Raw genomic sequence first — 16,644 nt, 5'->3', positions numbered from 1 at the left:
TGCTGGGAAAGCATGGGCTGTTAATTTTAGTTGTGCATTATTGCGTTGACTGTCTTATGAATGATTAGTCTATGTGACATTAATATGAGGCTGTGCTGCGTTAACTTTGGCTAACGTTCTGAAAACTTTGGATATTTCTAAAAGAATCTTTTGAATTTCTTACACTACAATTACTTTCTTTGTTTAGCTCGATTGGAATGCTGTCAAATACTAAGACCTGTATCCTATATTTCGTTTGTTGTTTTTGTAGTTAGGAACATGAAATTAGTGAATAATTGATTTACTCACGACAATGAGTGAGAACTCACTTTACTTAAATTAGATTATTCACGTTTTTCATCGTCTGCTAACTATTTTTGTCTCCAGTCCCCGGTTGTTATTTTACCGCGTTTTCTGCTTGCAATTCACGATTTTCTCATGTTTTCAGTGCACTATATAAGTGTTCTTCACTCGAGGTTGAATATTTGACAGCATAACAAGTATTTTGATTATTTGTTTATTCCCTCCCATCCACCCTTACAGACATTTAAAGTTTCTTAATAGTTATTGCTGATGGCTTGTAGCAGTATTCGAATATTGAAGGCAGATTTGACTTTTTGATTGTGATTTAAACAAGAGTAATCATTTAGTTCTAGAGAGATTCCTCAGGTCAGACATTACGTCTCCTTTATGTTCTGATAGAAAATAAGGTTCACAGTTATGTACCTTATATTTCAAGGGTCTTTAGACATGAACAGTTCCTTGATAATTACTGTTGAGTATTCATGTATTACTAGAACTTTAAAGGCAGATATACATTTAACATTATATGAGAACATTTGAATTCTTCATGCCAGACTCGGTATCGTGACATTCACAAGTACGCATTTAATTCTATATCAATATATTTTATGCTGTTTTTCCCCATGCAATGTTATTCTTTCGTTATCAAATGTAAATTGCTGTTATCCTCTTTTGAGCTAGTTTTCATTTTATATTGATTTTACCTTGAAAGAATGTTATGTTTTACACACTGCACATTTTTTCTTATTTTGTGGTTGTTCAACGAAGCTGAGAGAGACCAGAATGGCCATCTTATATGCTGTTTAACTATTCCAGATTAGATGAGTTCAAGTTATTACATTTGGTTCATTCGGGACCTAATAGAAAACACATTTTTACAGTTTAGATTTTCATGTACATCTGATTATATGTTTGCCTTAAATGTTGATAGTATGTTTTCCGGCTGAGTGGTGTACAAAGATAAAGATAAACACATTTACCCCACTTCTACTGGTCGATCATCACCACATCGCACAACATCGTACCATCTGCAAGACAAAGAAATTCGTATTTTTTTGTACATTGGAATGCTGTCAAATACTAAGACCTGTATCCTATATTTTGTTTGTTGTTTTTGTAGTTAGGAACATGAAATTAGTGAATAATTGATTTACTCACGACAAAGAGTGAGTAATTTTATTTTCTTTACTTCCGGAAATAGAAGAAGGTCGAGTGATGTCATTTTCTGTATTGTCAAAAACATACATATGCCTGGCGAGATTGCATAAAAATGTGCACTGTGTCCTAAGGGTATAGAACAGACACGTAAAATATCTAACAGATCTAACAGATGTACACTTACGAATTTTTCAAATATTATAGTCCACACGTTACGATTTATCAAAATTTATTATCTGCAGATCTCCTTAAACTTGTTTGATTTATGCAGTAGCGTTGGCATTTTATTGTCAGACATCAAGTTTCACAGTTTATTGTTGTTGCTTTATCAAAATGAATGCAAACATCAAACACGCTGTTGCTTGAAGGTAAAATGTTTGATGACGTTTCATTTAACACATGTTGTATTACCATTCGTCAATTCCATTGAACAACAAGCATCTTGACTAGGATATATATTTAAACTGAGGTATATTACATTTAATAATAACAACACGAAGGTAAGTGATTTAGAATGTACTATCAAATATATTTTATCCTTTAATTGTTGTAGTTTTAGAAACGTTTTTTAAAAAAATACAGTTTCTCACAAATAATACGCTCTGAATAGAATAATGGTAGTTCATATAGGTCTCCTGCTGTATGTTATAATTAATTTCGTTATTTCAATGGTTACATTTCTGTATATTTTGACGTTGCAGAGCTCACCTTAAGCATGGCAAAACTGGTGTCTTTGGTTGTATTTGCAGTAATTATGGTTGGCAGTTCAGGACAACGTGAGTTTATGCTTTAAAACATGACAAAAGGAAATTCTGTTTAGAAACTATTGCCTGCTAAAACTTAGAACTTCGCGTTCAATTCAATTAGTTCATGTTACTCTATCCTAGTAAAAGGTTTCCTTGTTATGCTGTTTAACCACAACAGCGGTCTTTATTGATGTGTGGCGGCCGCAAAGTGTCGCACATACTTTGTCTCGGCGATGTTATCATTTCTGAGCAGACCGTTCAATGTTATTTCATAATGAAATTTCAGTTAGTAGTTACTAGTGTCGTTACTGGTGCTGGACTTCTATTAGACTTCATCGAATCGGGTTTATTTGATACATTCGTGCTTACTGTGGAGGCTAGTTTAGGACATTTCTTTATGTCACGTTGCGCAATGACGTAATAAAATGTTACATTTTGTCGCGTTGACGTGTTCTACTATGTTCTATGTAGCACATTTCGTCGTGTCGTCCTGGCGCGCGCGCCAACGTGACTGATTTTCTTTTATGCCTGCGCACCAGTGCGACGACACGAATCTTTTGTTGATGGCGTGCGCTAGCACGAAATGAAATATTCTGTCGCCTTCTGTTTTGTTATGTCGTGAGGTAAATTTTGTTTGGTCGCTTTGGCGCGTGCGCCAAAACGACACATAAACTTTTCAAAATTTCGTATTGGCTAGTTAGCATGCGCGCCAGGACAACACAACAAAGTTTTCTACATAGACCGCTTGCACACCAACGCGATATATCAAAATGTCCTAAACAAAGCACCATAGCTTACATATGATCTAGAAACCTGTCAAAGCTGTACAGTCTGACTTAAGGAGGTAGGTTACCTTGTTACAAGGGTAAATTCAAGTTAGTTTAGTCGCAGCATTTTTTTGTATTTCGTGTAATATGAAGTTTTAACTGCTACAATCTCAATTTCGTTTGTCTCTGTCCCTTCAAGTTCAGTTTTTATCCAGGTTTGAAGAACATGACCCTCCAAAGGTATTTCATATTGAAAGAAGAAGGAAAATACGGATATTTAACACTTTTCAGTGTATTTTAGTTTCATTGATATCCGTAGAAGTCTGCATAATTGATATTTTTACTAGTATGCACGTTAGCTTTCTAATATAAGCTTAAAATGTACATGTCGCGGGGCTCGTGTTTCCATGGTAACGCATTTTCTTACATTTTTAAACAACTATGTATAAAAATACGGGTTTTCGACGGCTTCAGCGCCATTCTGTTAATGACCAACATGGAATATTTGGGTAATATTATCAGCAAAATACCAAGCACTTTACATGGTACCCTATTTTTCTCAAAGTTTAAAGTAACCATGGCAACAGAGATGTTTAAAATAGCTTATATCTTGCTTTTTGTCGTAATTTCTTATAAAAAATATTGAATAAGATTATCTTTCTAGTTAATGTAGCTTTAAAACATATTATTTCTAACGTAAGTTATATTTTCGTGTTATTTGTATTCATTCAAACAAATTTCACAGCTAAGAATACTCACAGCAGTGCCCCTCGTCTGGCATTTTTCATGAAAAAATCGTTCAGCATGCTGCTATTATTCTCATGGATATTGTTGAAATGAAAATAAAAAGCCGAAGCTGTTTTTCTTAAATAGACCAGTGTCAACGCTTTTGAATTTTACATTTAGATACATAGGTCACGGGCTTCGTTTCCATGGTAACATCAATTTAATTCAAGAAACCACAATTTTCTACTGAAATTTGAACAATTTTAGATCTTAATTTTAGTATATAAGTAACAAATTATCAACGGAACCTGAAAAATAGGTATTACAAATCAAACTGCTAGATTTTTTATTTGAAAATGGCCGTAACAAGTAACCTTTCACCCAACTGTATTCCAAATAACATTGGTTACCATCGTCCATTTTCTTACATTCCGCATATCATTTCAATAATACTACATAAAAAAGCAAAATATTGATTATTATTCAGAGCAATGGATTCATAAAAAATATTTCAGCAAATAATGGTTATTTGAAAATAGTTAAAGAAAATGCACAGAATTACGTACTTTCAAGATAAAAGCTATTAATTTTGCGCGGTAACTGACACGTAACGTCATGACGTCAATGACGTCATTTTAAGGCAACATTGTTTTGAAGCGTTTCTGCGGCAATTTATTCATTATTTCTGCACTATTAAGCCATAAAGCATCAGATCGAAGACAGGTTCATGATTTGTTTTCAGAAGAATGAATTTACAAACACATTTAGTTTGTCGTAAACGTCGTCGTAAATCGTTACGTTAGCTTCCGGTTGGACATGCGCACATACAGATATGAAGGTAATCTACCTCCTTAATATATTGTTATGGAACAGTTCTACAAAATACGTTAACCGAACGGCCTTGAAAACAAAACAAAATAAAATAAATCGTTTTACGCGCATGTGTGATGCCGTGACCCTGGCTCAGTTCGCAGGGTGTACTTAAAGTAAAAATGGCATTGCAATTACACTTTTTAATACAAGTAATTATGATATAATGTAAAGAACATGTAACTGCTTAAATCATAAATTACAAAAACGTAATTGAATTGGATCATAACAAAATACTTCAAGGCAGATATATGATAATATGTACATCGTACATTTTGTATATGATTATATATTATTTTTTTTTGGTTTAACTTTGGGCTTAGCTGGGAGGATTAAGCTTATGAGAGTTTCGAGCGAAACATGTATGCGTAGTTCAGTACTTGTCCAACTGTGAAAGAGTATATCTAATTAAAGCGTGCACTGTCACGAGAAAATTTGAACACTGCATTTAAGATTATCATATTAGTCTAGAAGTCTTTCGAAAGTCATCTCCATGAAGCAGTGTGCATCTGCGCGTTTCTTTCCATCTAATCATAAACCATGATTATTGCTATGTTAAACTGTTTGGCCTCTGACAGCTGCTGTGACTGGTGATATATAACATTCAAGTGATATTTCATCATTCAACATTGAAATCATTCTCTTCAAAGTTCTGTATATGACGTTTTACTAATTTGAAAACCTTATTTGTGATGATCCACTGTAATCCCAGGTAAGCACAGAAGTTTCATGCAAAACTGGTAGACGGTGTCATTTGAGTTTAAACTGAATTATTTATTTCCTTGTCCTAGAAATGCCGAACAATGTTCCTACATGCATTCTACACATATTTCATTTGACAGCATGCTCCAGGAACGCCCTTAGGCTAGCTGACTAGACCTGCCAGTATATTCTGTTATAGCTACGCCCTTGTGACTTTCCAAACGGAAACCAGAGAAAATCCAAGCAATGGCCTTTTTTCTGTTAAACACCTTTGGAACCATCAATTTGTCTTGAATTTAAATTTAAATAATTGAACTGTTTTCAGGCAAAATGAGGTTTGGATCGATATGGTTAATATGAAGAAAATATAACGTGGCGGAAGAGAGGGCCACAATAAAAAATTAATTTTGCTTTCTTATTTAGTTCCAGGTATGGACTACATGCAACAGATCATGGCAAACACAGGTCGGGTCCAGGAAATGAACAAAGCTATGTTTATGGATGAATCGAAAAGTGCTCGTGCTGGAAGAAGATTTGGTCCTGGTGAAACGAGATTTAGAACTGCTAACGGCGGCACTGGCTACGTTTATAAGTACATCTAACCTAACCAAAATTTTCAAATAATATTAAAATAAAGAGAAGATTGTTATACATGAAATCAGGGATTTTTGTTATACTGCATGATTGCTGAAATATATATATATATATTGTGCTCATATCATACACTTCAAATGTAATTTTAGGAGGCTATCGAAACAAATATAACGTGAGAAAATGCAAAATATTAAGATATAATATAGAAGCGAAAGAAATAAAGAGCAGTTATGATTCCTATTTTATAGGCAGACTTCAAGTTTCAGTAGAAGTAATTGTATATCCTCACGGTCTGCATAGGAATGGAAATCAGTTTTTCGCTGACCAGTTAAATTAACTACTTTTGACCCTTTCAAAATATATCTGATCCTTGTAAAACAGAGTCTGTAATTACAAAACCCAGCTCTGTTAGCTCAATCAGCTCTGGTCTCAGGTGGGGCGCAAATTTTTCATAATAATAAGTGTAAGGTTATTTTTTTTTCTCCTAATCTGAATCGTGCGGGGAAGCTTTATGTTACTTCATTGGTAACAGTTTAGCACTATAAGGAATCATGCGGGGAAGCTTTACGTTACTTCATTGGTAACAGTTTAGCACTGTAAGAAATCATGCAGGGAAGCTTTACGTTACTTCATTGGTAACAATTTAGCACCGTAAGGTATCATGCGGGGAAGCTTTACGTTACTTCTTTGGTAACAGTTTAGCAGTGTAAGAAATCATGCGGGGAAGCTTTATGTTACTTCATTGGTAACAATTTAGCACCGTAAGGTATCATGCGGGGAAGCTTTACGTTACTTCATTGGTAACAGTTTAACAGTGTAAGGAATCATGCGGGGAAGCTTTACGTTACTTCATTGGTAACAATTTAGCACCGTAAGGTATCATGCGGGGAAGCTTTACGTTACTTCATTGGTAACAGTTTAGCACTATAAGGAATCATGCGGGGAAGCTTTACGTTACTTCACTGGTAACAATTTAGCACTATAAGGAATCATGCGGGGAAGCTTTACGTTACTTCATTGAAAACAGTTTAGCACTGTAAGAAATCATGCAGGGAAGCTTTATGTTACTTCATTCCAAACAGGTTAGCACTGTATGGGATAACGTGGGAAAGGTTTACGTTACTTTGTTCTAAACAGGCTAGCACTGTATGGGATAACGTGGGAAAGGTTTACGTTACTTTGATCTAAACAGGCTAGCACTGTATGGGATAATGTTGGGATGATTTACGTTACTTCATTCTAAACATGCTAGCACTATATGGGATAATGTGGGGATGATTTACGTTATTTCATTCTAAACAGGCTAGCACTGTGTGTGATAATGTGGGTAAGATTTGCGTAACTTCATTCTAAACAGGCTAGCACTGTGTGGGATAATGCGGGGAAGAGTTACGTTACTTCATTGGTAACAGTTTAGCACTGTAAGGAATCATGCGGGGAAGGTTTACGTTACTTCATTCTAAACAGGCTAGCACAGTATGGGATAATGTGGGTAAGATTTATGTTACTTTATTCTCAACAGGCTAGCACTGTGTGGGATAATGCAGGGAAGGTTTACGTTACTTCATTCTAAACAGGCTAGCACTGTGTGGGATAATGCGGGGAAGATTTACGTTACTTCATTGGTAACAGTTTAGCACTGTAAGGAATCATGCGGGGAAGCATTACGTTACTTAATTCTAAACAGGCTAGCACTGTATCGGATAATGTGGGGAAGATTAATGTTTCTTTAATCTGAACAGGTTAGGACTATGTGGGATAATGCTTGGAAGATTTACGTTACTTCATTCTAAACATGCTTGCACTTTATGGAATACTGCGGGGAAGATTTACGTCACTTCATTCTAAACAGGCTACCTCTGTATGGGATAATATGGGGACGTTTTACGTTAATTCAATCTAAACAGGTTAGCACTGTGTGGAATAATGCGGGGAAGGTTTACGTTACTTCATTGGTAACAGTTTAGCACTGTAAGGAATCATGCGGGCAAGGTTTACGTTACTTCCTTGGTAAGAGTTTATCACTGTATGGGATAATGTGGGGAAGATTGATGTTACTTCATTCTAAACAGGCTTGCACTGTGTTTGATAATGCATGGAAGATTTACCTCACTTCATTCTAAACAGGCTAGCACTGTATGGGATAATGCGGGGAAGATTTACGTTACTTTATTCTAAACAGGCTTGCACTGTATGGGATAATGCGGGGAAGATTTACGTTACTTAATTGGTAACATTTTAGCACTGTAAGGAATCATGCGGGGAAGCTTTACGATACTTCATTGGTAAGAGTTTAGCACAGTATGGAATAATGTGGGGAAGATTTATGTTACTTCATTCTAAACAGGCTTGCACTGTGTGGGATAATGCATGGAAGATTTACGTTACTTCATTCTAAACAGCCCTGCACTACATGGAATCATGAGGGAAAGATTTACTTTACTTCACTGGTAACAGTTTAGCACCTAAGGAATCATGCGGGGAAGCTTAACGTTACTTCATTCTAAACAGGCTAGCACTGTGTGGGATAATATGGGGAAAATTTATGTTACTTTATTCTAAACAGGCTAGCACTGTGTGGGATAATGCATGGAAGATTTACGTTACTTGATTCTAAACAGGCTTGCACTGTATGGGATAATGCGGGGAAGATTTACGTCACTTCATTCTAAACAGGATAGCACTGTATGTGATGATATGGGGAAGATTTACGTTACTTCAGTCTAAACAGGCTAGCAATGTGTGTGGTAATACGGGGAAGGTTTTCGTTACTTCATTGGTAACAGTTTAGAACTGTAAGGAATTATGCCGGGAAGCTTTACGTCTCTGCATTGGTAGGAGTTTAGCACTGTATGGGATACTGCGGGGAAGATTTACGTTACTTCATTCTAAACAGGCTTGCACTGTGTGGGATAATGCATTGAAGATTTTCGTTACTTCATTCTAAACAGGCTAGCACTGTATGGGATACTGCAGGGAAGATTTACGTTACTTCATTGGTAACAGTTTAGCACTGTAAGGAATCATGCGGGGTAGCTTACACTATTCTAAATGGCTAGCATTGGATAATGCGGGGAAGATTTTTTTTACTTCATTCTTAACAGGCTAGCACTGTGTAGGATAATGCGGGGTAGGTTTACGCTATTTCGTTCTAAACAGGCAAGCACTGTATGGGGTAATGCGGGAAAGATGTGTGTTACTTCATCGTAAACAGGCTTGCACTGTATGGGATACATGCGGGGAAGATTTACGTTACTTCATTGGTAACAGTTAAGCTCTGTAAGGGATCATGCGGGGAAGCTTTATGTTACTTCATTGGTAAGAGTTTAGGACTTTATGAGATAATGTTGGGAAGATTTATGTTACTTCATTCTGAACAGTCTGGCACTGTACGGAATAATGCGGGGAAGATTTACGTTACTTCATTGGTAACAGTTTAGCATTGTAAGGAATCATGCGGGGAAGCTTAATGTTACTTCATTTGAAAAGGTTTAGCACTGTAAGAAATCACGCAGGGAAGCTTTATGTTGATTCATTCTAAACAGGCTAGCACTGTATGGGATAATGTGGGGAAGGTTTACGTTACTTCGTTCTAAACAGGCTAGGACTGTATGGGATAATGTTGGGATGACTTACGTTACTTCATTCTAAACAGGCTAACACTGTGCGGGATATTGCGGGGAATGTTTACGTTACTTCATTCTTAACAGGCTAGCACTATATGGCATAATATGAGGAAGGTTTACGTTACTTAATTCTAAACAGGCTAGCACTATATGGTATATCGTGAGGATGATTTACGTTATTTCATTCTAAACTGCCTAGCACTGTGTTGGATAATTTGGGAAAGATGTGCGTTACTTCATTCTAAACAGGCTAGCACTGTGTGCAATAATGTGGGGAAGATTTATGTTACTTCATTATAGATAGGCTAGCACTGTGTGGGATAATGCGGGGAAGATTTACGTTACTTCATTGGTATCAGTTTAACACTCTAAGGAATCATGCGAGGAAGCTTTATGTTACTTCATTCTAAACATGCTAGTGCTGTATGGGATAATGTAGGGAAGATTTGTGTTACTGTATTCTGAACAGGCTAGCACTGTATGGGATAATGCGGGGAAAGTTTTCGTTACTTCATTCTAAACATGGGATAATGTGGGGAAGATTTACATTACTTCATTCTAAACAGTCTAGCGCAGTATGGGATAATGCCCGGAAGATTGATATTACTTCATTCTAAACAGGCTAGCACTGTATGAAGATTTACGTTACTTCATTCTAAACAGGCTTGCACTGTATGGGAAAATGCGGGGAAGATTTACGTTACTTCATTGGTAACAGTTTATCACTGTAAGGAATCATGCGGGGAAGCTTTATGTTACTTCATTCTAAACAGGCTATCACTGTATGTAATAATGTGGGGAAGATTTATGTTACTTTATTCTCAACAGGCTAGCACTGTGTGGGATAATGCGGGGAAGGTTTACGTTACTTCATTCTAAAAGGCTTGCACTGTGTGGGATAATGCGGGGAAGGTTTACGTTACTTCATTCTAAACAGGCTAGCACTGTATGGGATAACGCTGGGAAGATTTACGTTACTTCATTGTCAACAGGCTTGCACTGTATGGGATAATTGCGGAGAAGATTTACGTTACTTCACTGGTAACTGTTTAGCAGTGTAAGAAATCATGCGGGGATGCTTCATTCTAAACAGGCTAGCACTGTATGGAATAATATGGGGAAGATTTACGTCACTTCATTCTAAACAGGCTAGCACTGTATGGGATAATATTTGGAAGATTTACGTTAATTCAATCTAAACAGGCTAGCACTGTGTGGAATAATGCGGGAAAGGTTTACGTTACTTCATTGGTAACAGTTTAGCACTGTAAGAAATTAAGCGGGGAAGCTTTACGTTACTTCATTCTAAACAAGCTAGCACTGTGTGGGATAATGTGGGGAAGATTTAAGTTACTTTATTCTGAACAGGCTAGCACTGTGTAGGATAATGCGGGGAAGATTTACGTTACTTCATTCCAAACAGGCTTGCACTGTACGGAATAATGCGGGGAAGATTTACGTCACTTCATTCTTAACAGGCTAGCACTCTATGGGATAATATTGGGAAGATGTACGATACTTCAACTGAATACTAACACTGTTAGGAATTACTTGGTGAAGGTGTACATTACTTCAATGGAATGAGGTTAACTCTGTTAGGAATCACTTCGTGAAGGTGTACGTTACTTCAATGGAATGAGGTTAACTCTGTTAGGAATAACTTGGTGAAGGTGTACTTACTTCAGTGGAATGAGGTTAACTCTGTTAGGAATCACTTGGTGAAGATGTACGTTATTTCATTGGAATGAGGGTAACTCTGTTAGGAATCACTTGATGAAGGTGTACTTACTTCAATGGAATGAGGTTAACTCTGTTAGGAATCACTTGGTGAAGGCGTACGTTACTTCAATGGAATGAGGTTAACTCTGTTAGGAATCACTTGGTGAAGGCGTACGTTACTTCAATGGAATGAGGTTAACTCTCTTAGGAATCACTTGGTGAAGGTGTACGTTATTTCATTCTCAACAGGTAAACAAAGTTAGGAATCATTTTTACGTTACTTTATTGGAAACAGATAACTCTGTAAGGTATTATGTGATTGTACCTTAACATTACTTCACACGAAACAGGTTAGCACTGTACAGAATCATATGGGGAAGTTTTGAATTACTTTATGGGAAACATGTTAGCACTAAAGGAATCATGCATGGAAATTTCAAATTACTTCATTGGAAACATGTTAGCACTAAAGGAATCATGCATGGAAATTTCAAATTACTTCATTAGAAACATGTTAGCACTAAAGGAATCATGCATGGAAATTTCAAATTACTTCATTAGAAACATGTTAGCACTAAAGGAATCATGCATGGAAATTTCAAATTACTTCATTGGAAACATGTTAGCACTAAAGGAATCATGCATGGAAATTTCAAATTACTTCATTGGAAACAGGTTAGCATAGTAAAGCATCACGGAACAATGTTTAGGTCAACTGACCTTCATAAAAAGTCTTGAATGAACCCAAATAAAAATAACCATATTTTTTTTTATATTCCAAAGATATACTCAGATTCTCTCATTTCAGTTCGCCCGATGGTACTTCAAGGTCCTACTCGTTTCGCTCTACCTCGGGTGGTCCTTCCCACGGTTTCACATACTCCTTTGATCATGACAGAAACTTCAGACGTGAGTGGTAGAATGTTACACATGGACTTCAAAGAATTTTCATGAATTGAAGCTGTAATAATGTCTTAATGTTTTTTTCAGAAAATAAAATGTTTGATCCTTCCAGTTTATAAGAAGTACGTTCTTAAAGAATACTAGTAGTTGTCTCTCATTGCTTTACCTTTGTCTACAGCAACACAAAATAATTGTGATGATTAAACAAATGAAAGAGTTTTTTTCGTCTGGCTTATCGTTTAGAAACCATCTGAATTCATTTGATTGATATCCTTTTAATATAACAACCAATCCAAGCCGATCCATAACAGTAGACTTTCATATTTTTGATAACTGGAGAGGGGTCTTCTTATCGAGTTTACCGTCTGTGGGTTGGACAAATTCTAAAATGATGCATTTCGCAAATGAATCCTAACATGTCGCTATCTTTTCATTATTCATCAATGATAATTAACATAGCTTGTTCAACTGGATATGTAACGATTTGAACAAGTCAAGTCAAGTAATTTTTATTTACAAGTCGGAGATACAGCACAATACACGCCCAAGTTGATACCAACTAAATCAAAATATACATATACTTAACTGCACTGAGGCCCAGAGGTTCTCCTCTTGATAGTATCTTAAGGTACTGTTCACGTTATCACAATCGACAAATCCAGTTCTACTGCGCATGCTGAATGCTTTTTCGTTATTATTCTGTCTATTATGGCTTTCTGTACCGTCGGCGAATGCCAAAAATTACGGAATCGAACGGATATAAAAATTGTTATTGTCATTACGGGTCCGTTACATTAGCTTAGAATCAATTTGACAGTTTTCATTTTTTTTGTAATTATTATCTAATCTAATAATCGTCTGTAGATTTTTTCTCTCATTGTTCGAATTCGTAAAATCAACTATGAACAGATTACTTCTGTTTTACACCAACTATTAAGAACATTTTAAAGCTTAAAGGCATATTTATGTACTTGGTCGGACCGTCCTTATTCGTGATTGTATATCATGTATAATTATATATTTTGATCTCGAAATCAGCTGTAAATCATTAATCAAAATGTCTTGTCCACAGACGTTGCATAAAAATGAATTAAATTTCAAACAGTTACTAAAATTTAATACACAACTGCACAATGCATATCCATATCGGCGGACTCTTTGCGAAATATGCTTTATCGGCGGCTTCTTGCGTCAGCACCGGTGATTCTTTGCTATAAACAGGTTGGCAGTTATAAAAAGTCAGATAAACACGCCAAATTAATTAAGCTATAATGTTTCCAGATAGTCATTAGCCTAGAGCCTTCTGTGCGTAATGCAGAGAGCCTCCTGTGCATCAAAAAGAAAGAAAAAAAAAGAAAAAAAGCTGTTATGCAGATAGACCGCCGATGCCACGACAAAACCGAGAGTAAGTGGTTTTGAAAAATTCCATTTACATTTCGGCCTATTCATCTTTATTATTTGGAAGAATATTGATAAATGAATACAAATAGTGCGCTTGATATGTATGATATCAAAGCAAAAACTGGTGAAAGACTGTGGAAAAAGTCGGGCTAGTGTTCCATGTCAGTGCACCATCAACGAATTTCATTGAGTTGCGAGCAAAATCGCTGATAATTAAAAAGTAAACACTATGAAACATGGAAAAAACAATCTTATGTTCCGTGTTCTACTTATTTTTGAGCAGCATACCTATGATCATGGATGGCAGCTCGATTTTTTGCCTCCCATACCAACCTGGGCACTGTTTATAGCAAAAAAATAGCCGGTGCCGACGCAAAGAAACCGCCGATATAGCAGATTTCGCAAAGAGTACGTCGATATGGATATGTACTGTGAATTGGAGAGAGCATCCTGAATATACATGCCATATAGGGAAGGTTTGAATCCATGGAGATGTTGTCAAAAGTTATGGCATCAGAATCTTGCGGGCATGCACTAATTTCAATAGCAACCACCACGCCACCGCAAATCAGGGGAGATATTTTTTTACTTTTCCCAGAAATCCGACCTCACTATAGGGCCAATAGGAACGCGCGTATTCTGGAAAAGTACAGCATTTCCCAAACTGACCATGTGCCCGATTCTTTAGTCTAAAGATCAGAACATTATGTATATGACGTGTTTAACATATAATGTTCGGGAAATCCTTGAAAAAGGACCGAAGAAAAAAATCATTCCCAGGTTTTTGTATTAAAAACACGCAATATACGCTGATCAAACTGGTATTTATCTGCAGAGAAATTATCGTTTAACGTAAAATGTGCGCTAAATACTGATATAATTGCGCGTACATATACGTATTTCATCATTTTTCAGACCGAGTAATTTTTGCTATGGGAGGTAATCCACCATTCTGCGATGATAACTTGCCGCAGGTGCCCGTTATATTTTAGCCTCATTTTCTTGGTAATTATCCCCGCAGATGTACATTTATGTTACCAGTTTAATGTATTTCATCTATCTGAGGGTGCAAATGGTTTCTGATGGTGATATTCGAAGACAGAACCACCAGAAATTTTGTTCTTTTTCCACGGGCGTTTCGTATCCTAATTTACTCGAACCTAACTGTATAGGTTACACTCTACCAATTCAAGTCCTTATTTATTTCATATTAATAACAAAACATTCAGACCTCATTTTCAGCACTTTAGAGCATTTCAATGATATGAAAACCATATATGGTCATTTAGTATAACATGTCTTCTTATCAAAAATAGAAAAATATTGACATGTTATGTTGAATATAAGAAAAATAATCTGTTCTGAGAAACATCACCCTCTAAAAATGCCCCCATGAAAACAGCCGTTTAGCAGTTACGCGTAGGTAGACATTTTTCGCAAAGAATAAAACTTATTCCAAGAAATTTACAATGAAAATGGTCTAGATCTATTCTCAATACTATAAGCAATAAACATAAGCCAAAAATTTAACTGTCACCTCCTCATGTCACTCATTATACCAGATTTCATCCATAGCATGGAACTACATTTTGGACTACTTCACATGTAACACTGAGTAGTCACTTCCGGTTTGGTGTAATCCGTCCTGTATACGCCAGTTCGATAGGTCCATTGAAATGACGAATCACGGTTTTCATAGTGTTTAATGTATTTCTTATATTATGATATTGATAGTTTGAAATATAGGTGTATATTAAATAACCTAAAATTGAAACAGACAATGTTATTTTGATCAACAAACATAACAAACAACATGAATAATATCATCATATATCATGTATGTTTTTAAGAAAACAGTTACTGAATTTTAGCAATAGTTGGAATGGAAAAAAAATGATGCTTATTTGTAACAAAAAACATTCCTGACCTTTTTAATTGATAAGTATTGTACACATTAGAAAACATAGCCTAGATTGTTTCAATGTCCTGTTTCTTTAAACTTCTACATATTGGAATATTTTGACTTTCTTTCCAAACTTTCATAAAGTTTACAAAGTTTGCCTGTTTCTGTTAGACTGTCAAGAACACATGATGTCAGGACATAGAGTGCAAACAGAAGTATTGAAGAAATTGAAATACATTGTATAGCTTTATCTTTTTCATTTTATCAAACCTGGTAATGAAAGGTTTTTGTTTGTCGATGAACAACTGCTATTGAACAATACTAAATTTTTTATCTTTACCTTTTGAACAAAATATAGAAGTGTATTGAACACAAAGTTAATAAATTTTATTGTTGTGCACTGTTAAAGATGTGACCACTCCATTTCTTGCCACACACAAGTGCATTACATAATGCCTGCATGTACATGTACTTCCCTGACATGAATGGGTTACATCAGGTCTTGAAACTGCAAAGCATTGCCCCCATCAGTCCTCTCAGTACTTTGATTTACTCCAGAGAGATGTTAGCTTAAATTTCTTGTCAATAATTTTAGATAGGTGTTGCAAAATTCAGTATATGGTGGAAATAAAAGAATTTGTATATGTTATCGGGTCGAGAGACTTTGGTTATCAAAACATGGCAGTGTCATTGATATGTAGGTTTCTCCACACTTTTCCGTTGTTCTGCTGGTCTGTTCAGTTATATATGTCTCTTAATTGCTTTTTGTACTTTTAGCATGTGTAAATGTTGAGTTCTGCTCAACCCGGGGCTAGAGGGCGTGGACGGTAGCATGCATTTCCACTACCGTCCATGAACGTGCTCAATCAAACCGAGCCTGCAACATTTTCGTTTTTGTCGTGTTGAGCGACCTGTGAAGTTTCCACTTTTTATATTTTGTCAAGAAATAAACAATACTGCCAGACCGACTACGAAGCTTTATACTGGCATTTTAGATGTAGTTGAAGCTATATTAAAAGCGGTGACGCCTTTGTCCTTCCAAACTACTCCCATGAAAATTTAAAGGCCTTGAGTCCTAATTTGGCAGTGAGCTTGGTTTAAGTCATCTGAAATTCAATTTCCTTTGCTTCTGTATTGCTTTTTAAAAGATTGCTTTGTCATATATAGATCAGTGAAATTATTGTGTAATACTAGTACTACCAGTAACGTATATCTTAGACTGAAGCCGTTAGTCCTCAATCTATGTG

At 36.0% G+C, this 16,644-nt stretch overlaps 1 protein-coding gene across 1 annotated transcript; it reads left to right on the top strand.

The window, feature by feature from the left end:
• Positions 1-2,149: 2,149 nt before the first annotated feature.
• Positions 2,150-12,170, top strand: LOC123547920 (uncharacterized). The gene is made up of 3 exons (XM_045335170.2): positions 2,150-2,216; positions 5,675-5,843; positions 11,999-12,170. The coding sequence occupies exons 1-3, from the start codon at positions 2,156-2,158 to the stop codon at positions 12,108-12,110; spliced, it is 342 nt and encodes a 113-aa protein (XP_045191105.2). The 5' UTR covers positions 2,150-2,155; the 3' UTR covers positions 12,111-12,170.
• The last annotated feature ends 4,474 nt before the right edge of the window (positions 12,171-16,644 follow it).

This window comes from Mercenaria mercenaria, chromosome 9, assembly GCF_021730395.1.
Source record: "Mercenaria mercenaria strain notata chromosome 9, MADL_Memer_1, whole genome shotgun sequence".
In the NCBI taxonomy this organism is placed as follows: domain Eukaryota; kingdom Metazoa; phylum Mollusca; class Bivalvia; order Venerida; family Veneridae; genus Mercenaria; species Mercenaria mercenaria.
The sequence above is the reverse complement of the archived record's forward strand: the minus strand, read 5'-3'. Positions and strand labels throughout refer to the sequence as shown.